This window comes from Epinephelus moara, chromosome 11, assembly GCF_006386435.1.
Source record: "Epinephelus moara isolate mb chromosome 11, YSFRI_EMoa_1.0, whole genome shotgun sequence".
Classification (NCBI taxonomy): domain Eukaryota; kingdom Metazoa; phylum Chordata; class Actinopteri; order Perciformes; family Serranidae; genus Epinephelus; species Epinephelus moara.
In genome coordinates this window covers 18,034,305-18,056,976 of record NC_065516.1, presented here as the reverse complement: position 1 = coordinate 18,056,976, position 22,672 = coordinate 18,034,305, and the positions used below count along the sequence as shown (strand labels likewise).

Here is a 22,672-nt window from a genome sequence, read left to right as displayed (position 1 = left end):
ATGCTTATATTATAATTACTCCCTTCATTTTACGATGAATTCGTGAAGAAACTTTGTTGGGAACTGTACAGGATGCTATGCTCTCTTCAAAGCCAGACACCCTTGACAAAAACAGTAATTTTACTTCGCTGAACAAGTGAGCTTCTGGTCTACCACCACCTCGATCAGTAAGATTGTTTGCGTTATTGTGTGACTCTGGTGTTTGAACAGGTTAGTTTGGATTTACCAAAGTCACACAATAACACATACAAACTAACTGATTGAGGCAGTGGTAGACCAGCAGCTCCTGTGTTCAGTGAGGTAAAATTACTGTTTTTGTTAAAGGGGTCAGGCTTATAAGCAAGCAAAGATAACTTTCACTTTTAGTCAAGTTCCCTGTCAGAAGTGGCTATCTGTCTGGGAAGTACTGAATAAACGAGACATGGATTTTACTGCACTCCATAAGACTTCAATTCATCAAGATTTTTCTCAGTTTTTGGAATCTCTGTTCACCAGGGGCAAGTAGTATTTGACAAACACATGGTAATTTGGTAGGTGAAGTATTCCCTGAAGGATTTTAGGGTTTCTAATAAGACATGGGACTGTCTAACATCACAATCATGAGATTTTACTTTGGAGGCTCACCTTTCCGAGGATCCTGCCTAAAAAGTAGTAATGCCTTGTAAAGGAGTCTCCGACCAGCATCTCTGCAGCGGGGCTGGGATACAGCAGGCCCTCGTTGGTCGTCTTGAAGAAACCCTGATTGGGATTGAAGCCCGACTTGAGAAGCTCGTTGAGGAACTCACGAAAGATGCCACCACCATCGATACCTGCCTCGTCCAGACCGTGAGCATTCAGCAGATGGACTCTAATCCTTTTCTTTAGATCCGGTTCTAAGATAAGGACAATGAGCATGAGGAGGAATGGTCGTTAAGTTAAAGGTCACAATACACTTAGTCTTCAATTTGAACCAAAGACCATTTTCATTCTTTACAGTCATTTTACAGCAACTTCCAGCAGAGGAATCAAACAGTCTGGCCTTACAGTGTCTTCAATTTCTAATACTTGATGGTTGCCTTCCCAGTCTGTAATGGTTCTTATCTCATCCTCAGATTTAAAGGCTTAAGTTCATATTACGTTTTAACAATAAACTGGAACCTAAAATTACGTAGGAAAAGTCAGAAACAACATAATGGGAACCACGTCAGTTCTAGACCTTACAAAAATGAAAAGTAATCAAAAACATACATTTCATCACACACTCTGTACACAACTACATTTTAACTAAAGCTGCCCTAAATCTCCAGTAAAGACTCTCCAGACTCCTCATTTCTTATTCAATACTATTTGTAATTTACAGCTGTAGCACAGTACAGTATATCAGTTAAATTGGGCCAGTGGGCAGCTTTTGCTTAGCTTAATACACCCCATTGGCAATTTCACAAGTGTTGTAATGTAGTAACAAAACAAAGCTGACAAGTTCTGATTTTGTTTTACAAACTGTAAGCAGTTTTAACAGCAATTCTTCCCCAGGATATTTTTATCTAACCGGGACATCCGCTTGAGTTTGAGAAGCTATCTTGCAAATGAGATTTGGTCCAGACAGCAGCTCGTAAATAGTTGTACATAAACCAATAATTAAAACATACAATAAAACAATGAGTTAAAGCACATGACGTGTTCCTGAGAGACAAAATGACACCAGCAAGAGAAAGGCGAGAGAAGCAGTGAGACTGCAGCCTGTGAGAAACAACACAGAGTCAAACAATCTTGTTTCCTCCAATTCTGTATCTGTTAGAAAAGCTTTGAACTCTTAAAGGCTGTCTGCACCAAGAACAATAACTACAAATGATTAGAAATATAGTTTTAAAAATCATTCTACCTCAAGTGGATGGCGGAGTCCGCCACACATCTGTAACGACTACAGTGGCAAATAATGTTATTGGGATCACTTTCCTAAATATGGATGATTACAATGTTGTCGTTATAGTTATCGCTCTTGGTGTGAACAGCGCTTTAGCCTTAGATTTTAGTCATTTTCAAGTAGAGGGGATTTGAGTACAACGGGTCCAGTAGAATGACTTTCAACCTGAGACTGTTTTCTCCAAATCAGTCAAGTTTAAAATTGTGAGCAATTCTGCCGGACATCTTACCAGTCTACAATATCTACATAATTTGGTATTATCTGCAAATGTCTATTTTCTTGTTTAACCTCCACTTTATTTTTATTAACAGTGCATCAAACCATCAAGTTGATTGATATTATACTGATTTTTAATTTTTAACTTCAGTGTACTACCTTATCCAGGTAGGTTCACTTAAAAACTCTCACCTTAATGGATTGAAAACATAAAAATATAATTCCAATGCCTTTTATATTTAGTGTATCGTGTTGTTTTTCTCAACAAACATTTTGCAAGAAAGCACTCTGTTGACCTGCAGAATATTCAAATCAAATTCTTTAAGAGGTCATCTCTCAGAATAATTAATGTACAGTGATAAATCAAGGCAGCTATAACTTATAGACACATAAATGATATAGATCATGTCTTCAGCTCAGGTCTCCTACTACTCTTTTTAATCAGATTGCCCTCACCAAAGTGCCCTTTCAAATTCAAACACAAAAGAGGTGACTTAAAATAATTGATTCTGCTTTTATGTGGTCCATTATAATAATCGGAACCACAATTATGCTTTACCGAAATTCAATACTCTGCACGAGGAGAGAGCTAACCTTCATCTTTAATGCTAACCACAACCTCAGTATTAAGATTTTATAGAGCATGACAAGAGTTTCCTCCTACTGTGCTTCCTTTCCTCTTGTTCTTGTCATCTTAAAAAGAAATAACGCAGCCACTACGGCACATTTTCTACACAACATGAAGTCAAGTGTGCTCGTCTCACATGTTTAACATGACAAATAATGCACACGTAGAAAAGGTTATTTTATTTAAACTGCAGCCGTACCATTTTCTGGAGACAGTTTATCGTAGGCATCTTCATAGATGTAGTTGCGTCTGATGGTGACACTGATACCATCAGGGAATGGCCCGTCCCCCTGCACGTCCCGTTTGTCAGCATAGATTAACCTCTGGAAGATCTACAAGACAGATGTTAGCCCGGTGGCAGGGTCAGTGACAAATCCTCTCAGTTGTAAAACTGTTTAATTCTGAGTATAGATCCGACTATATATCATCCATGCTTTGTCTTTGATCATCTTTTTTAGCTTGTTATACCTTTTTTGGTGGAAAAGAAGAAAGAAGGTGAGAAACGGGTATAAAAAGCAACAGAAGACTGCCAATCAAGCAAGGCACCGCTAAGCACTGACAGGTGAGATCAAGGCAGGTGTCTGGGGCATAATTCAGACAGAAAAATCACAGGGACACTATCTGTAAGCTCAACCAGCTAATATTAAAATACTAACATCAGCTGGATGTTTGCCCAACATCCTGTGGTTAATCCTGACAGGACTGATCATCATTTCCACAATAGTACACATGATAATTCATAATACTTAAAAGTGAAATACTTTAAATAAAGCTGTGTAGTTTCTATCAATATACTACCCAAGTGTCAGTCACACGGTTTGGAAGAATTACACAGCCAACATTATGATCTACTGCAGCTCTGTACCACTTCCAAAATGGGATGTTAAATGTATAGCTGCATGCATTTTTAGCAAATGCAGAATGTCGATATTAGAGCCCTCATTCTGACGGCAACAACACAATTCTTCAGAGAGCCCTGCAAAACTCGGTCCTAATACGGCACACAAAACTTTTTTTGTGGTTGCATGTAGAACAGCTGTGTAATACCTTGACTCGCTCCTCAAAGGGAACCACAAAAGGGAGCTCTGTGAGGATGGCCAGATGTCTCTCTTCAGACACGGACAGCTGTGGAGGCTCCAAACCAACTGCAGAAAGACAAGCAAAATTCAATAAACCAATATTTTCTTAGTAGATGTAACTTAAAAGCGCTGTGTACTACATTCAGAGGATTAATATAGGAGCAAACAACTATTTGCTATGTAAAGATATAGTGGAGTAACAGCATCCTGAGCAGAGAATGACGCTACCTTTGAGTGTGTTCTAATATATGGCTCTCTGTTCGGTGTTGTCGTAGACAGTTCAACTGCACATACATGTTAGTACTGAAGCATATCTGAGGATTTGTTATCGCACTCATTATGAAAAAGATCGTAATGTATTTAAGTCTAAAATAACTTGCAAATAAACTTTGTTTTTTCTTTTAATTAGAGTTAATGGAGTGAAAATCAAACTGATCAAAAACAGCAACTTCCAATAAATATTCTAATAGTGGTAAATTACTTTTTCTAACACAAAATTAGAATAATCTTACCTTGTAATGGATCAATCATGGAAAATGTTGATTTAATAAGAAAATAACATGTTTCTCCTGGCTACCAGGGCTTCCTCAGAATTGAGTGACACATACTAAGATTTTTTTTTGTCTTGGTTCAAAGGTCAGGGTCAACTACAAGAGGACAGGACATAATCTGACAGGGATTAACAGCCTTACTCAGGGAAACTTTATCTGGAGGATACTTCCCAACATCAGGTTTCCTCTGTGTCTAATACTCATCTAACAGCATCATTGCCTTCCTCACTGCTCAGCTCTGTAAGTAAACCCTAGTCCACTGCTTACAGGCCAGCCATTAATGACGTTTCCATCCTACACCCTTTTAATTAACCCAACTGTGAGCTGCCCACCCACCTGCTCTGCTTTATCCATTAAGCTGATGTTTGTTTTGTATTAAACTCGGGGATTAGACTGTTTAGCCCACAAAAAAAATTGCCACAATAGCTAAACCGCTCTTCACCCTCCTCACTTTGCGTCCACTGCAGCTCAATTATTCTGCTCAATTAGTCAATCTGATCTGCATTTTCCCATCAGGTTTCCATCTTTGAGGAGAAATATGGCCTCAGAGTGGTCAATACGTTGCTCATTCATCAGCCATGGGCCTGTCCATTTAAGGAAATGAGAAAAGGCCAGACAAACACATGGACCAGATGTGGCTGAGTTCATCAGGTACTTTCACACTAATTGAATTTATCCCATACAGCCCGTGAGTGGGATTAGGCAGATCATACACACATTGTTATCAGCTTGTTTTCACGCCATACTTCACAGAAACCTGGGACAGCTCAAAGTGAGCCAGATGAAGCCCTGCCTGCGTCAGTGTGTTTTCCTCTGAGTGCCTAATTGAGTCAATGAAGAGAGAATGTGGTAATATATCTCGCTTAAAACAGGGAGTGCTAATGTCTTTTCTGAAGTGCTGCGGAAAAAAATAAAAACTTTACATTATAAGGCTTTTTTTAGGCACTTGTTTGGGGAGAATCAGTTTATAGTCCTACACCAAAGCACAGTTCAATGTGCTTCAAACCAATTCCCTTGATCTACTATAGATAAAAACTAAAAAGATGACTATAATAATATAGTGAATTAATATCAATGCACAGCTCTATAGAATATGAGAAGCAAACAAGAAGAAGGTGACTTTGGACAGCAATTAGGATGATTTCCTGGGCTCTTTATCAAGCTGACACTGCATTACTGCACGATATTTTCACATGCTGCCAATAGATTAGCTCTGTGCTGTACACCAGTGCTGCATCTGCATAACAGTCGAGTTGTTCTAGTAGAGACTAGTAGACTATTCTAAGACACAGATAATTGCTCTCTACATGTGTTTAAGGGCACGATAAATGTCAGAACGTTTTTTTTATATTTTTCGTGCCATATTTGTTCTTGTTTTTAATACAAATACAAATGGTATTAGCTTCTCAAAGACCTACATTTTCACAAGTTTTTGATCAAAGTGGGTTTGTAACATAGACTGTATAAAGATAGACAATGCCTCTAAACTTCCTCCCACTGTACAAATTTGAAGCCAAAATACAGCCACTGTCATCTTGCGCTAATAACGTCAACTGGAGCCAGAGTCTGCTCAGTAGCAATCTCAATGGTATCAGGTTACAGCCTATACACCCGTCCAACCCATCACAGGCAGCATCACTGAGCGCAAACACACCAATTGGAGCACACAGCTGTCAATCATGACGTCAAACCCTGTTTTTATAATATCAAATAACTAATTAAAACTAAACTTATCTGAGAAATGAACACCTGAACATACGGCAGCATCATAACAACAATCTAAAATGACGGAAAACGTCTTTGGGAAAAATATATTTGGTAAGTACTTTGGTAAGTAGTTTTTAGTTTGCTCATGTCCTTTCCACTAATATGGAGGAGGCGGGGTTTATGACCTATACTGCAGCCAGCCACTAGGGGGCGATCAAGATGTTTTAGCTTCACTTTTCGGGAGCTGTCATGTCGTCCATATTTATTATACAGTCTCTGGTTTGTAAGACAGTTAAGAAAATACACTACCATCAAGTGTTGACTGAAGAGGCCCGATGCGACCCATCCTCCGCGTTCTCCACACGTGTCTCGCAGAAGGGACGTACAACTGAGTCACCTGAAGGGAAAAGAGTCCAGTAATGAAAAAGATGTCAGTGCCCTCAGGTCTTCCTTTTAAATAAACCCTAAATACTTATTTTCATAAACTTTTCGACGCGTCAATTGTTGCTTTAGGGTCTGTGCTGACTTGTACTGTTGTATTATTTACTATTCTTGCTTGTTAATTCAGATTGTTTGTGGTTATATTAAAATATCTTCATTGTTCAGCTATGGTTTTCCTGTAATATCTGTGAACCGCTTTGTAACTTTATTTTGGAAAGATATAAACACGCATAAAACATCTGCTCTAAGCAATTATTCCCCTGTCTTTAGGTGCATTTTAAGTAGCTTTTATACTGACTTGGATTTCATCTTATTCTTAGGGGAAATTTAGAGAAAAAGCAATTATGCTATTAATATTTACTGAGTTTAACCACTGCGAGCAACTCATATTAGGGTGCTTTGTGAATAAAACACTTGATTTTGGTGCTGTATTCATATTTTATTTCACAATAGCACTACAATCTGATATGATATCACATCCAACAATGAACAAATACACAATCTAAACAGTTATGACGACAGTAAAGTACCTTATCTGCACGGATGTTGACCTCCTCAGAGAGCCAGTGACCTGCTGGACAGAAGGGCCGTCTGATGTCACGAGCTTTCACCATCTTCACCAAGTTAGTGATGACCTGCGTAGTAGATCACACACACACAGACAAGCACACCCATACACATATCACATTAACATTTCTAGCTCAGGCGGTTATATAACACAAAATCCACTTCACTACTTTTCTGCGTAGAGAATGCAACACGGATAAAGAGGTTTTTCTGTCTATGGGTGGTTCAACAGGATGAGGCGCCTTTGCTTAGAGAGAGGGGGAAAAAAAGCAATTTGAGAATTCAGCCATTAGTGCGCCATTTATGGGGAGTATAAAAGAAAAACGACCTGTGCCGTCCCTCAATGTCCAGCCCTGTTAATTACTGGCAAGGTCTGCTGACATCAGCCATCGGACAGAGAATGCAAAAGACAAGGCAGCATTGGTTCACAGCACTCCAAGTAGCAGCATGGCTCTGGACTGGGCTGCAGAAGGCTAGGGTTACAATGATATTTCGCTTTGAAGTGATGCTGTGACTTTGTTACATGCAGAGAGTAGGGCTGTAACGGTTAATATATTCTCACTGAAGCGTCACTGTACAGAGGTCCCGTACCAATGCACGAAGCCATAAGCCGAATAGATGTACATAATGTAGTACCAAAGTTTCCTTCAGCCGTATGCAACATAAGCTGAGGTTAGCACAACAAGCGGATTGACTTGTGAGTCAGTCTATACCAAGCGCAACTGAAATGCCGGAGTTGGAAGACCTGCCTGCAGCTACAACAGGAACAAAGAGAGAGTTGTGTGTAAGACGAGGATGGTGTGTCGGCAATGCTTCACTGTTGTTGGGCATGTGAATGGAACACATCCAAAATGCTAATGCACATTTGACGGCATCACCCAGATGTGCCAATCACCAGGATGATGAATGATTTGCTGCTTTGAATGTTTAAATATAGCCAGAGTAGAGGCAACTGAAACACTCCTCCTAACACACAAATTTTATCTTTTATTATTCTGTGTATTCAGATATTTTCAGTTTCATAACATAAGAGATGCTTTTTTTAGTTTTATAGCCTATTGTGCTCTGTTGCCTTTTAGGAAATGTCTTGGTACAGTGTAATAGAGAAGTGTTTTAAATGTCCTTTGTTTTTATAATTAAAATAGCTGACAAAAGTTGTCAGTGGGCAAAATGTTACCTCAGGTCAAGTCCAATATACTGTAAATAAAACACTGCTATACCAAACTCCCGTCACACCATGACTCCTACACTGGGGTATGAACTGAACCGTGACTTTTGTGTACCATAACACCATTAGCTCAGAGCCATTTAAGGTGACCATTTACATAGGCTACACTGACCATCTGTAACTCTGAAGTGGTCAGTTTGCTTTTGTATTCACTTGCACAGGTTTTAAAAATCTAACCAAGCATTCAGATCTGTGATATAACCCATGAAAGTTAATTCTCTACAAAAAGAAATATTTTTTTGTGTTTAAAAAGTCTACCTGGTGCAATTAAGAAATATTAAGCTCTGCCCAGGATTGGGACCTTGAAGTAGCACATTTATCAGGCAAACTTTTAAGTTTAAGCCTCCTTAAACTGGACATAACCAGCTCTGCTTTTGCTAGGGTGATGCTGTCAGACATCCGCTGTATAACCTCATGCATGTCATTGCATGAAGATTCGTTAAGGGAGCTGTTATGTCTGCCATAACAGTTACAGCCAGTCCATTTCCATATAATACCCAGGGTAGATTATTTCAATCGAAATGTTCTTTTCTAAAGCACGTCATTTTCATAGAGCGACAATCAATCTCGGCCAATCGCTGTGAGGCAACCGGAGTCCGCAATAATGGCAAGTGCAAAATGCTGTAAAAGGCGCGTGGCGATGGGTTTGGAGCAGACCTACCCCCTGACTCTGGGAATGAATAAGCATTCCTTAATTAGCCCATCGGGTTAAGTGCAAGCCTTAATGGGCCTTTCCCAAACTCCTGCGTGACATCGTTCTCCAAACATGGCCAAGAAGAAAGTTCCATTAGCAATATTAATACAAGCTTAGTTGATCATTTTCATTCAATTAACTTCTTTCAATTAAATAGATAGCTCGACAATGGAGGTGATAAAAGATGGGGAGGGACGGCTGATGACACGAACCAAACATTAGCGTGTTAGGGGTCAGCAGCGTTAAACCGACTGTAAATCCCACCGTTCAATTTGGAAAATGCATTTCCCCTGCTCCCCACTTCTTTAATGGGTCGTTTTAGCTGACAAGAGGCCTTTGAGCAGATCTTTTATAAAAATTCCAGACGTGCTCTTCGCGTATTTGCCACCTTTCACAGAACGCCAGTGTTCACGTTTAAATCCTTCTGTCAAAGACTAACAGCCAAGAACAAAGTCTCTTAATTACCATTTGCTTGATAGAGAATGGAGTGAAGGAGGGAGGCGAAATGAAAGGGAGATGTGGAATGAGAAAAAGAGCTGAGGAGAATGAAGCTAATGCTGTTTTCTGCCTCATTTCTTCTGGGTAAATAACCAATGGATGACCTCCATGGCAGCGCTCCACCTTGTCTTTGCCTGCTCATGCATACATGCTTGATTTCCACTAACACAGACAAGGCATTAGGTCACTACGCTTCAGTGCATAGAGAGGCTACATAAGGATTATCCCTGATGTTAATGTGACACACATCATGACTTATGATCTCAGGTATCAACAGAAAAAAGGAAAACAAATCTTGGATTATCTTCATGAGCTGAAATGACATCACCCTCCTAAGACACAGTAGCTGGTAGTTTTAAACAGTTGAAAGCAGGGTTGATAGAGTAGAGTTTTTTTGCCACAGAGGTCTAGTCTCGCATAGCCAGACCTATCTCGACAAGTCATTTAAGCACTGTGCCAGCACTGGAGAAAGGTCTAGTTGAACACATCATAATCCTTTAGTAAGGGGGGAAAAAAACGCTCTGAGTTGTTTGTATTTCTTTTAACCAATCACAGTCATCTTAGGAGGTGCTGAGCCCAGGATGCAGTGACGGTGCCCTTACAAAAATATGTCAGGAGGGAACTTGTTTTAGTGGCATATTTGGAGGTGGGGAGGAGAGCGCTGGCATTACCAAGTGTGGTGATAGGTCTGGCTTTGTGAGATTAGTTTCACGTAGTGACGGGAATATTAAAAATGCTAACATGCAGAAGGGGAGGAAATTTCCGTCTGAAATAGGCCTCCAACGGCAGGTTTATGCGCACAGTCTATATCCTGTGAGTCAGACTAACAGAAGTCAAATTGTTTAGTATGTTTATTTAGCATCTGCAAGCATGTTTGGCATTGTATGCCATGAAAAGCAACATTTTGCCATAAGATTGAGGTCCATGAACCAGAAGAATTCTCTGTGTATCTCGGGACTCAAAATGTACAGCTTCAGTTTTCAAATAATTTACTACAGGCAGTGTGGCCTCCCAACCCCACCCACTGTATTTTTATAGACACAGCAAAGAGAGCAAGAGACAAGTTTTTTACTGTTTTGTTGTTCTTGTTTTTTCATATCGGTCTTGACAGTACTAACACATTTCCCCAAAAAGAAATCAAATACATAATTTTTGGGCAACATATTAGCAACAAAGTTAGACAATGAGTACTTGAAGAAAATTAACATTTGCTTATCATCAATTAAATGGTGACCAATTTAAATTTCTGCAATTACAAGTTCAAAGTCTTAGGATCCATTATTTTTACTTCAGAAAAAAGAATTCAGTTGCACACCAGGTGGGATGACCAAACATCAGTTTTTTGACAAACTGACAATAATCCTGCACATTCAGCTGTAACGTGCAGGTAGCTTTGTACATCTTACCTTGAAGAGCTGCACCCAGCGTTTCTGCTCAGCCTGGATGCGCTGCTGGACCACAGTGTTTGTCTTGACACCCACACTGCGGAAGGCAGCCATGTACTCCTCGCGGTGCTCTGTTTTGGTCTCGGGGTAGGCCAGCTTGATGATTCCCAGGCACGCGTCCCTCAGACAGCGAGACAGAGTCACCAGCTCTGACAGTGTGAAGGGCATCATGGAGGACTGCGTCTGACCTGTTGAGAGGGAGAATGTACTCATTGTCTTTTACAGATATTGATTTTCACATTTACATGGCGGCAAGACGGCGCGTGACTGCTAAAAACAACTGACAATATAGTTTTGACTAAAACCACCGAATGAGGGAAATGGGTGACGACAGATGAGTGTGTTCACAGGATAACCAGCTACAGTGGGATATGATGCAGCAATCCCAGCAAAAAGTTCACTACCTTCCAATTCATGACCGAAAAACTCGCTGTCGTGCACGGAGATAAGCGAGTGGCTAAAGAGAGAGCTGAAGAGATAGAAGAGGGGAATGATGCGGTTGGAGTCCTCGAACGTCATGGGAGACCCTCGTGAGATCAGCTGCAGCAGCGGCACCATGGAGCTGAGTGGGCAGGCAGACAGGAAGAGGTTAAGTATGTACACACAACAGAAATGCATCCCAAATGTGCAAATTATCAGCTTTGAAGCTCACCCTGTGATCATTTTCGTTGTCATGGAAGTTATGAGGTGCCAGAGATGCCTCAGGAAACGTGCGTTGAAAGCTAAACTGTACAAAAGTCTGCGGAAAACAAAGCAGAGAGACATATCAAATTGAATCCTTTATTTTGATTAAGTATTCAGTTCTCATCAACAAGACGACATCATTCAAAGAGCTATTTCAATCAGATGACACAATCAGCGTGAAGAACAGTAAAATTACTTTCCGTCAATCTGTCTGCAACGTTGGGATTGTTAAATTTGCCCTGTTTACCAAAGGACACAAGTAAAAAGAGGAAAAAAATAAATGACACTGCTAACTAACATTTCCCTCGTAGAATTCTCTTGGCCTTTCTCTCCCCTTTTATACCTTGTGAGGGCCGAAAAGAGATTAAATGAGCCATTAAGCTTTATTTAGGCGAGGCACCTTCCATTAGTAAACTAGTTGCTGGCGAGGGTACCCAGCCCGGGTCATAAACAGCCCTCTGGCTTCCTGCTGGAGCCCCATTTAACTTAATGGCCAGGGGAGCAAGACAATGGAGAACGGAGGAGGAGGGGCAGCCTGGCCCTCGCCGTGACCCCACAGCGCCAGCATGCTTCCACACTCACGGTGAATTACATGATAACACTGAGGAGGGCCCACATACCTCGCTATAGTAGCTCGGCACTCAACGGGCTGTGGCACCAAGGTGTGAAACTGCTCTTTGTTCAAGCGTATGTGTGTGTGTGCTCCTAAATTGCATGGCTTTTCACACAGAGGGTAAGTACAGGTGACAATAATGTGGTAAGTAAGCTAAAAGGCAAAATAAAGCACCCCTGCATATAATAGGCCCTTGTTTAAGGGTGACAGCGCTGACACCTATAAGGATGCTTGCCTTTAATAGGACAGCACCGTGTATTCTCAGCGGAGGAGAGGAGTAAAGGTCAGTGGAGAAAAGCGAGAAGCAGAGCGAGGGGGAAAAGGGAATCCTAAATTTGCTGAATATTCTCACCTCAATGTCAATGCTCAAATTCCCATTCCACCATTCAATCTACCGAAACCTATTCAAAACTCCCAAAATGGAAATGAGCATTAGGAGCAGAGTGTCAGACGACCCTCGGCGCGGCTTGAAAAATGGTTGGTGCCGAGCACACGCCATCTGTCAGTACTACAAGGCTCAGGAGAGAAGCGAGGAGTAGTGCTGTGGGCTCATAACAAGTGATGCGGGTGTTTGATTGAAATGGGAAACAAAGCACTAAATGCCAGCTGACACGCTGATTTACGGCCTGAGAGAACCCAAACCCCCATTTCAATCATGGAATGAACCACTAATAAACAAAGTCAAGACATCAAAAGGGGTTGCGTGTGTGCATGAGCGAGTGTATGTGTGTGTGTGTGTGTGTGTGTGTGTGTGTGTGTGTGTGTGTGTGTGTGTGTGTGAAAAGCAGCTTGATGAATCACACCCAGATCATTTCATTTTGCGGTAATGAAAGAATCTCTGTGCAGCAGCAAAATAAAAGCCGTGCTCGAGTCAGATTTGATACCATAAAGACTGAACGAGTTACTTTCCATCTAAATACAAATTTGCTTGGCGGACTTCTGTATTAACTTTACTATCTCATGACAACACAAAAATCACAGCAATCATTCAAAAGTAAATGAAGGACCATGGCTCATCTGCGCTCACTTTCATCAGAGCGAGCCCTGTTAGCAACAGAGTGCTACGTTGGGTGAAACCAAACTATCAAAGTGAAATTACACCAAATATCCAACACAAGACAATTAAAGAGAAATTACACCAAACCCCCTTGAACAAACGTGGGCTAAGTACAATTAGCAAACCAATCAAAAATCCATTTCAGTCCCGAATCATTGCACAGCTTTTAAGTTGTCCTCTAAAAAAATCATTTCATGAGGCATTTTACATATTTATTAAAAAGGCAGTGTGCCGGGCTGGCTGGACCACTGGCCAGCCTCTCTTTCTTTTTTTGCTGTAAGAGCAGTAAATCAAGGCAGGGATGCAATTTGCTCCCCTTAGCCTCTTGTAAAGCTATCCCGTCCACTCCTGCAGTGATTAATCTTTCTCTGTGAGCTAATTATTTTGTACAGATATCCAATAATGATGGAAGACGAAGGGCAGGATTTATGGTAAAAGCGAAGAGAAGGAGGAAGCCGTAAAAAATTAAGGGGAATGGGGGATATGCACTGAAATCCCTCTAAATTCTGTGCAACCATTTGCAAGCAATACTTCAAAATAACTAGTTGACCGTTGGACTCGAGCTGCAGGTGTCCAGTTTTTAATTACTGAGAAACTAATTTATATTTATCTTTTTACGCATGGTCTGATGTATGCCCGGGCTTCGAAAAGGAGTAAGATACAGTTGCAAATGTGATATGAATCTTTTGACATCAGCATCCCCACCCACACATTTAAATCAACTGACAGCAACCGGCTCTACTAATAATTAACTAGAGCAGGTTGACTATCCACAAAGCTCAGTCTAGATCACCTCCCGTCCATCAATGCACCATCCACACACCCCCACACCACCTCTGACATCCTGGCCCTAATGTAATCAACCTGAGAAGGGGTAATTGCCCTCATCCACAACTGACAGCTTCCCTGACATCCCTGCTTCCTTTGCCGGTTGTAAATGCCAGTGGGTACGGACCACTGATAACTGCCTGCCTCACTTTGCCGTTATTTACATTACTGCTTACAGCGCGGAAACACATAAAGACACAGTTTTCCTCTCAATCAGGTGGTTGTGTAAAGAAGCCCTTTGAACGCCGGTCTGATCTCGACAAGACGTGTAAAATGTTATGATATGAAATAAAAATTAAAAGGCTTTAAATTTGATTTCATGTTATGCTTTGTTTGTTTATGCTTCCTGTGAGGTTCACCTTGGCTACAGTTACTATATTTTAAATACCATAAGTATTTTATAGAAATTAGGGAGGGATGCCTAAAATCTCTGCTAGTGTTCTCGTCATTTACACGATAAAGAAACCATGATAAAAAAAAATGTGTGTATCTGTACCTGACTTTTGGCACCATGAGACGATGCTGAACCATGAGTGTGTGACAGATTGATGCCATCATGGTGAAGACCTCCTCGCTGGCCGAATCCCTCCACACCAGGTTCAGCAGGGCGTTAGTCTGGTGCTTCGTGTCCAGCTTGTGGACACACTCCTCCGTGATCAGCTGCACAGAGATTCTGCTGTCATCCTGACAGAGAGGGAAACACTTTGGTTAGAAGACCAGGAAAAAAAGTCAAATGTACCGTGCTTTGCTGATGCATTAATAAGTATTTCTGACAGAGTGAAAAACATTAGGAAAACTCACATTTTAGTCCATCACAGGGATGAGGTTTATCAGTATTTACTTGCCATATACATCAACTGATCCTACACTACCATTCTTATTTCAGTGTATTTTGCATTGTCCCACTCTTTAATTGAAAACGTGACAATTTAAATTCTCCACCTCGTGTGTATCTGTATTTTTCGAGAGAAGAGACAGGTGATCATTGAGATTACATGTAGTTATGTATCTGGGAGCAGCAGCGTTCAGAGTTTCCCTTATATTCATGTGTACATCTGTGATGGCCCGTCATAATATCAACATTGTTCACCAAGTATTGATTTTCTATTTCTGGAGCTGTTCGCCTCGCACTCTTGTGTTTTTTCCCCCATGGAAACCGCACTCACACTGATCCCACTAAATTGACAGCTAAATTAGTTTGGAAAATAGCGACATGGGGCACTGAATTAGCTGAATTTATCCATTTATTAGACCACAAATGAGACGAGAATTAGCTAGATGGTAACCCTGCAGTCGCCACCACAAATAGAATCAAATTTTGTGGGACACACGGTTACTACCATATGTAACAAGGCAAGGTGAAAAGGCACAATGTCAATGTGGCACCATGTTGCAGGTCCAGCTGCATTGTGCCTATATTTATATCATATTTAGGCTACCACTGCTCTGTCTGCATTGCATGCATGTGAAGTTGAAAACTGGCATATACAGACTATAGTCTTTGGGGTGTTTTTATAATTGTGCTTTAATGGTAACTAACATTAATTCATTTGTTATATTTACCCAGATTGGTAACAGTACTAAATTCTGTCTAAATTAATCTGGCACAGTAGTCACGACAAATCAAGAACAAAAATAAGATAGTCCTGCTTGGCTTTTATGTACAGAAATAGTTCGGAAATTTGGTTTAATATGTGCTCCTCCTGTGATGTTTGTAATGTTTTGAGTTTTTGAAGGCCGATCCTGATGCAGCTGCTGTCAGGGAGGAACCTTATCAGCAGCAGGCATCAATGACATCATCAGGAGATGCACTGATCAGACTTTTCCTCTTCCAATACAGATTCTGATATATCAACTCAGGGTAACTGCTGATACCAAGGGCCGATTTAATGCCAGTCCATCTTTTCCTAAAATCTCTAGAACGCTTACTGCATGGAACCATTTGGAAAAGTCAGATTAATTTAACAAAAGACTCTAACTTTAACACAAAACTTCTTAACTATAAGTGGAGACATTCATACACAGTCATTCTTTAAGGGTTTGTGCATGTTCTGGCCAACACCTGAACCAGACCAGATTAAATAACAACAACTTAACAATTAAATCTTAATGCCACGTTATCTATGCACCTGATTTATTGGCAAAATAAAGATTACATCTAATCTTGGAAATCTATTACAATTTTGTGGACATTTATGTCCGTGTGTGAGTATAATACCTGCTTGGGTGGTGGATGGATGCCAGTTTCATCGTCGTCCTCTGAGTCGCTGGTAACTTCAGGCCTGCTGCTGCTCTCTGACACAGGCAGCAGCGGCAGCAGCGTCTGCAGAGCGCGGAGGTACAGCAGGAGACCCTCCTCTGATAGTGAGCCTGCCAACACACACCCATCACCATTACTGTTTACACCATCATATCTTTATTGCTATAAATCAGTGTTTATGCATCATATGAGCCATATATATATATATATATATATATACATATAGAGTGTGCAGAGCAAACACCAGCCTGTGTGCACACATCTAAACTGCGCCACTCACCTAAGCAGTTCTCTCCTGCAGAGAGGACAAAGTAAAACACCCACGGTGCCTGGCTCTGTGCTTCTGAGGACGAGCCGATGGTGCCCTGAAGGGAGCTCAGGAAGGCCTCGAATGGGAATGAGAGACGAATGTCGGACAGTGCCGGAATAAAGAAGTGAAAAATCTGCTCGGTGAACGGTGCAGAGATGAACTCCTCAGTGAAGGCTGCAAACACAAACTGCCTGTAAGACGAAAGACAGATAAAAGACAAGTTGATATAATGCTTGAAAAGGGTACCTTGATATGTGAAAAAACTGAATCAAAATACTATACAGAAATTAGCTAGGACGGCAGGGTGTTCTGACATCACCCTGCCCTTTCTGCTGTGTGAGTGCTCCAATATTGTGTCACCAAACAGAGCGGCTTTGTGTGGCCCAGTCACACACATCTGGTGGGCCAAGTCAGATAATTAGCTGTTAGAGTCGGTGTGTACACAAGTTTCTCTCACTCCCGCCTTGCTTTTCTTCAAAGAAGAAAAGAAGTCGCCTGTCGTTTGTTATTAAGAATGTCTGAAAGTGAGGGCAAACAGCCTGATATTCTGCACTCTGGCGAGCGAGCGAGTCTGGGGGCCTTTTATGGCTTGTTGTAAATTGGTCTCTGAAGCAATTACTGCTTCACCATTGACTAGCGGGGACAAAAAGCTGCTGTAGTTTGTCTGATCAGTTTAATGGATGATTTTTTTTTCTCGGTACTCAAAAAGCAGCAATCTGGGAGACAGACATCATGAACTTAAAGTCTATCAGTAAATTCTTATCATCCTTTTATATGCTACTGTGTGATATTCCATTAATTGTCAACAGGGGAAATTTGCTTTGCGTCTCTCTGTCCCTGAAATTAAAAGAATAATCAAAGAAAAAATTGCTTCACAAAGTGGCAAACAAAATTTTGCAACTTGTCATATTTCTGTTACAATATATTATTATTTTGGCTGTTGTTTGGAGGTGAAATTTTCAACACTGCCGAGCAGAACACTCCCCGATCAAATAATGACTTCAATCTCGTGCTGTACCTTGCGCCTGTTGTGCAGGAGGAGTAGGTAAAGTGCAGAGGTTTGAGGATGTGCTCCAACAGTGTGCTTGCCATAGGGATAGAGGGAGCGTCACTGTACTCCAGACTAGAAGGGAGCCTGTGATTCACAAGAATATACAGCGACCTGTAGTATCCTGAAGAGAAGGCACAGAGTGAAGTTAAGATTAAAAAAAAGGAAAGTAAGACACCAGTTTATTTCATAAAGCATCTACTAAAAAAACAACACACTTTACATTAACATAAGAAGCAATAAATGTCCCTGTTTGCTGTAGAATTAAAGGTGTAAGAATTAAAGGAAGTCAACAGTCATTTCTCTGTTACATCAAATGTAACTTGCTCTTAAAAACAGCACCAGATAAAGTTCCATAAATAATGAGAATGTAAAAGGAGAAGCAATAATAACCTCTGTTTTATCAGTAAAAGTAGGGCTAGCCCATTTGTGTGGTTATTTAGGCTTCAAGACATCTGACAGCACTTGACATAATGCAGAAGATTAAACAAGATGCTTTGTGATGACGATATGAATAATTAGTGCTCTTGAACTCAGTCATACTTCTGAAGTATGTAAACACTATTGGATGTATTTGACCTGTGCACAGCAGCACTGTATATACTCAGGTGCAAGTCAGAGCAGGAACTGCCCATGTGCAGATAAAAGTAGTCAAACACACTTCAAACTGATTGATATTGACACACATTCATCATCTCTACACAACCCTTAATGGAAATTAGGCTTGGCTGAGGTTTGTTTGTGTCTGTGCTGCAGAGCACGCTCGAATGAGGACACTGTTTGCAAGACTGAATATCTGAATACTCCAAAAAACTGACAGCAGACTCAACAACAATAAATTATGCATATCCTCAATCATGGTCAAGATAATAACGTCAGTGCTGGTTTCATTTGACTTACCTGTCTGTACCATAGAGTGCAAAATCTGCTCAAGTAATGAAGCTACATAGTTAGCATCTGGAATAACAGGAAGATAGGTTTTCTCTGAAGAAAATATTTCTAGCATTCGCATGGGAACCGCCACATTTAAACTGTCATCCTTGCAGTTCTGTAGGAGCCTGGGGAGACAAAAGGGGAGCAAGTGAGATGGTGACAAGTGCAACTTTTTTCAGCATCACTACCATGTGTTTTTGCATCAAGCAGCTAAAAATAAAAATAAATTATCCCTTTTTGTACCTGCAGCAGAAGCCTAAGATCTTCTTGATCTGAAACATACATGACTGTCTCTGTGGGCCCACCAGCAGCTTCACAAACTGACTGTTGTGTTTTACCAGGTTCTGGCACAACCATATCTTTAAAAAGACACAAACAGACACAGTTTGCAGGATGTAGATTAGACCTCTGGCTATAATAGTGTCTGTGAAACAATCAATATAGCTGCAACTGAAAATAATCAAAGATGCATCAGATTCTCACCAATCTATGTGCATCCACACTCTGTCTGTAGAAAAATATGAGTTGTCTTGATAAGAGGCAGAGACCCGGACCGTCCAAGACATGCTGAGCTCCTCCTCCCTGCGTCTGGCCGACGCACTCGTCAAACCTGGCCCTCTGGATAGCATACTGGAGGATAAAGATAAAAGGTTACATGTTGCAAATGCTTTGTTGCATTTGGCACAGCCGTTTCTGACTAATATCACAAACACTACAAATTTACAATGAAGTTAATGTGTGTACACAAATGGTTCAATATTTACTATTTCATCAATTTTCCTGGCGAGACTCGTAGGTGAGAGTTCATATTGTCGCTGGCTCAATAAGTAAGAAAACAGTACCATGTATTTAAGGATACAACACACCAAAATGTTCACAAATAAGCAGAAAAAAAGTATGCTCTCTACTTGTGATTATGTAACACAACAAACTCTGGCTCCCATTTTTATCCATCACGCCAGTCAGAGAGTAATCAGTCGTTCAGACATGTTATCTGTTTTGGCGTCGGCATCGAGGGTGTGTTTATGGTAACTACCAGAGCACGAATGGATAAACTAACTGGAAACGCTTATCTTGGTTTGCTGACAAATTGTTAAAGATAAATCTTTTTTCTTTCTTCCACACTGTCAATTCCACAATTAAAAGGCATATCTTCCAGATCTCAAGTACTTTTAATCATATCCATTCCTCATAACTGAGTGTTATCTAATATGACCAAGCACAACAGAGAGAAGCAAAACTCAGCTGAGAAGAGTTTAAATTCAGATCTCAACAGATGGTTGTCAAATAATTTGTAGTTATATAAATGCCAGATTTTTTTATTGTCTGTTTGTGTTTTCTTTTTAAGTTTAATGTCATTCTTGCTTCACACTTTTGTATTCTTGTACTGCTTTTTTGTGTATTTTAATGCTCAACAATTTTAAATATCTTACATGGAGTCTGGCATTATGAGCAGCCTGTCATGTATGTTTTAAATCTTGTCCAATAAATCAGTCTAACTCTCTATGACCAGGGAAGCAAGAAATCTGTGAAAATCAATGTCACAAATTATGTTCTTTTGCCACTGACTGACAAATTAACTAGTCCCACCCAGTTTGCAAATCCTTACCGTTGTGCAAACAGTATTCATCGGAAAGACAAACAAATAAATAAACCACACAGCAAGTAATTGTTTCATCAGACTTCCTGATTTAATGCTGTGAGCCAAAATCACAGATGTGCTCAGACAGACGCCCAATTCAGATTTCTGAAGCTAGATACACTAACCCACTCACTCAACCGCAGGCTACATCCAAAAAATAAAGCATCTACAAGACCGTGAGACAGGCGGCGCCATTCATAAACCACCTGCATGCTACAGGGGTCCATGTGTGAGTGCTGACCAATGACTATATGACATACTGTGAGGTTTTCAAGTGGGTATATCTCACAGATGTTACGTTAAGTCAGGCTCATAATGCTCAGTGTTAAACAGCCCTTATGTGAGTTGCTTAGACAAACCAGTGCCTGTAGATTGGATGTTTCCTTGTTCCTACTTTTACTCTAAATTAAAAATTTTGTTTGACACCACAACAGGTTAATAATACAGCCGACACGTGTGATGCAGAACTGAAAAATTAACTTGGAGAGTAATATATGAAATCGTAAAAACAAGTCTGTAGAGACTTGAAGACTTACCTGCCGTTTCAAGTCCTGGTAGCCACGTATGTAGGACTGAATGATAATGGCATTCTTCAGTCGTTTTCTTTCATCCTAAGTAAAAACAAAAAAGGAACACACCTTCAACCTTGCACTATCAATTTAAGTGATAATGCATGCAGCCCAAAGTAGTATCAGTAAAACGAGCAGCTTGTCAACAAAGCACTGCACAAACTCCATTACCTCTCTTTTTCTTCGTTCTTCTTGAGTGCGGTGCAACAGAGAAGCTTTCGCCTCCTGAAAAGCAACAAAAGGAAATCTGAAAACACTTTAAACAATAAATGCTTTATGATCAATGTTCAGCACAGATATGTGAGATATATCTGTTTATTAAGAACAGCAGACATGATGTCACTGTTCGGCTACAGATTCATTTCACTCCATCTGTCCTGCTATGACTCAAATGACACTTACCTTTTTACTTGCTCCTCCAAGTGATACCTTGGGTCGTGTCTTGAAATCTCCTTCAAAGCTAAACATTGTTAGATTATTCCCATGGACTGATTCAGAAGCTGCCACTGATTTCTGAAAAAGAAAGTGAAAGGAAAACTAACTAAATATGGTGGAGCAAACACTGAAACAAGTGACAAAATCAAACAAAAACGACCTACAGACTCGTGACTTGGCTCCAATTTAAAAGCAATTAACTTCGGCTAATTGATGTGAACCATAATACCAATTTCCTACGTTTACTGTTTGTAATATACATGATCAAATAACCAGTAATGGACGTAAATGTGTGACACTTTTGAACGACTACATGGAGGTTAACTTCAGCTAGTTATCTGGCTGACAGCTTCAGTTTGGTTGCAACAATAGTTAGCTAGCCGGTTAACTTAGCTAGCTAATGACTCAGCAGCTGTCATGAGCTAAATGCTGCCGTTTACGTTACGTGACTCCAAGCAGCGACGGGGACACAACATAAGACAACATTTATTGATGATATGCCGCATTACTAATTCATATATTTGTAAGAAACATGATTTTGTTGACGCTAGCACTGCAGCTAGCTAGCATAGCAGCTAAGCACCCAGGAGAGGCTAACTTTACGGGGGGTATATTCCTATCCGCGTGTCCTTCATGACATCGCTCATATTACAGGACACTCGTCTGAGAATAAGAATCGTTTACCTTTGACTTTTGATATAAGGAGAGAAACGGGCACAATAACACTGAGAAGGCAGTTTAGGTTAATCCAAACGTCAAGTCTTCTTTTCCTTCTCTCTGGAAATCAACACAACACAGGGGCCATGCAGTCTGTTTCCGGTTCCTGCAATGTCAGGACGCTGATTGGACAAAACTCATGTCAATCATATACGCTTACACCCGCCTCTCATCTGGAGGCATGAGAAAGGTCTGTGAGTTGGTTTCAAGATTGAAGTGAAAGTCGACATTAAATCATTGATTTATTTATCTATTTTATATTATTTGCCCTGTATACATTCCTACAGATGATCATTTGTGTATTATATTAATACAGGTGATTCTTCTAGCGATTTTACAAATTTATTTAACCTTTATTTAACAATAAAAAACCTCTTGAGATTAAAAATCTCTTTTGCAAGAGTGTCCTGGCCAAGACAGGCATCAACATAAAGTTACAGAGAGACAACAGAGAACAAAGATACAGAATAAAAACATACAGATCTAAAACAAGCAATATAAAACACCCAATGAGATTATTACAAAGAAAAGCCAAAAAGTACCATAAAAACATAAAACAGGGGCAACTACACATGATTACAAAGCATATAGAAAATTTCATACAAAAATCTTACAGCAG

General features: G+C 40.4%; 1 protein-coding gene across 1 annotated transcript in view; it reads right to left on the bottom strand.

Moving 5' to 3' along the window:
- ube3c (ubiquitin protein ligase E3C) overlaps nucleotides 1-22,156 on the bottom strand; it is a 32,257-nt gene extending 10,101 nt beyond the window's left edge. Inside the window, exons 1-19 of the mRNA XM_050056784.1 lie at nucleotides 22,021-22,156; nucleotides 21,304-21,414; nucleotides 21,073-21,126; nucleotides 20,869-20,943; nucleotides 19,174-19,320; nucleotides 18,934-19,049; nucleotides 18,658-18,815; nucleotides 17,728-17,881; nucleotides 16,680-16,900; nucleotides 16,358-16,509; nucleotides 14,636-14,823; nucleotides 11,610-11,696; nucleotides 11,362-11,519; nucleotides 10,919-11,145; nucleotides 7,056-7,160; nucleotides 6,394-6,481; nucleotides 3,795-3,892; nucleotides 2,947-3,079; nucleotides 625-872 (exon numbers count right to left, since the gene is read on the bottom strand). Coding sequence (XP_049912741.1) covers nucleotides 625-872; nucleotides 2,947-3,079; nucleotides 3,795-3,892; nucleotides 6,394-6,481; nucleotides 7,056-7,160; nucleotides 10,919-11,145; nucleotides 11,362-11,519; nucleotides 11,610-11,696; nucleotides 14,636-14,823; nucleotides 16,358-16,509; nucleotides 16,680-16,900; nucleotides 17,728-17,881; nucleotides 18,658-18,815; nucleotides 18,934-19,049; nucleotides 19,174-19,320; nucleotides 20,869-20,943; nucleotides 21,073-21,126; nucleotides 21,304-21,369 — 2,475 coding nt within the window. The 5' untranslated portion in view covers nucleotides 21,370-21,414; nucleotides 22,021-22,156. The remainder of the gene's footprint in view (nucleotides 1-624; nucleotides 873-2,946; nucleotides 3,080-3,794; nucleotides 3,893-6,393; nucleotides 6,482-7,055; nucleotides 7,161-10,918; nucleotides 11,146-11,361; nucleotides 11,520-11,609; nucleotides 11,697-14,635; nucleotides 14,824-16,357; nucleotides 16,510-16,679; nucleotides 16,901-17,727; nucleotides 17,882-18,657; nucleotides 18,816-18,933; nucleotides 19,050-19,173; nucleotides 19,321-20,868; nucleotides 20,944-21,072; nucleotides 21,127-21,303; nucleotides 21,415-22,020) is intronic.
- Between the last annotated feature and the right edge of the window lie 516 nt (nucleotides 22,157-22,672).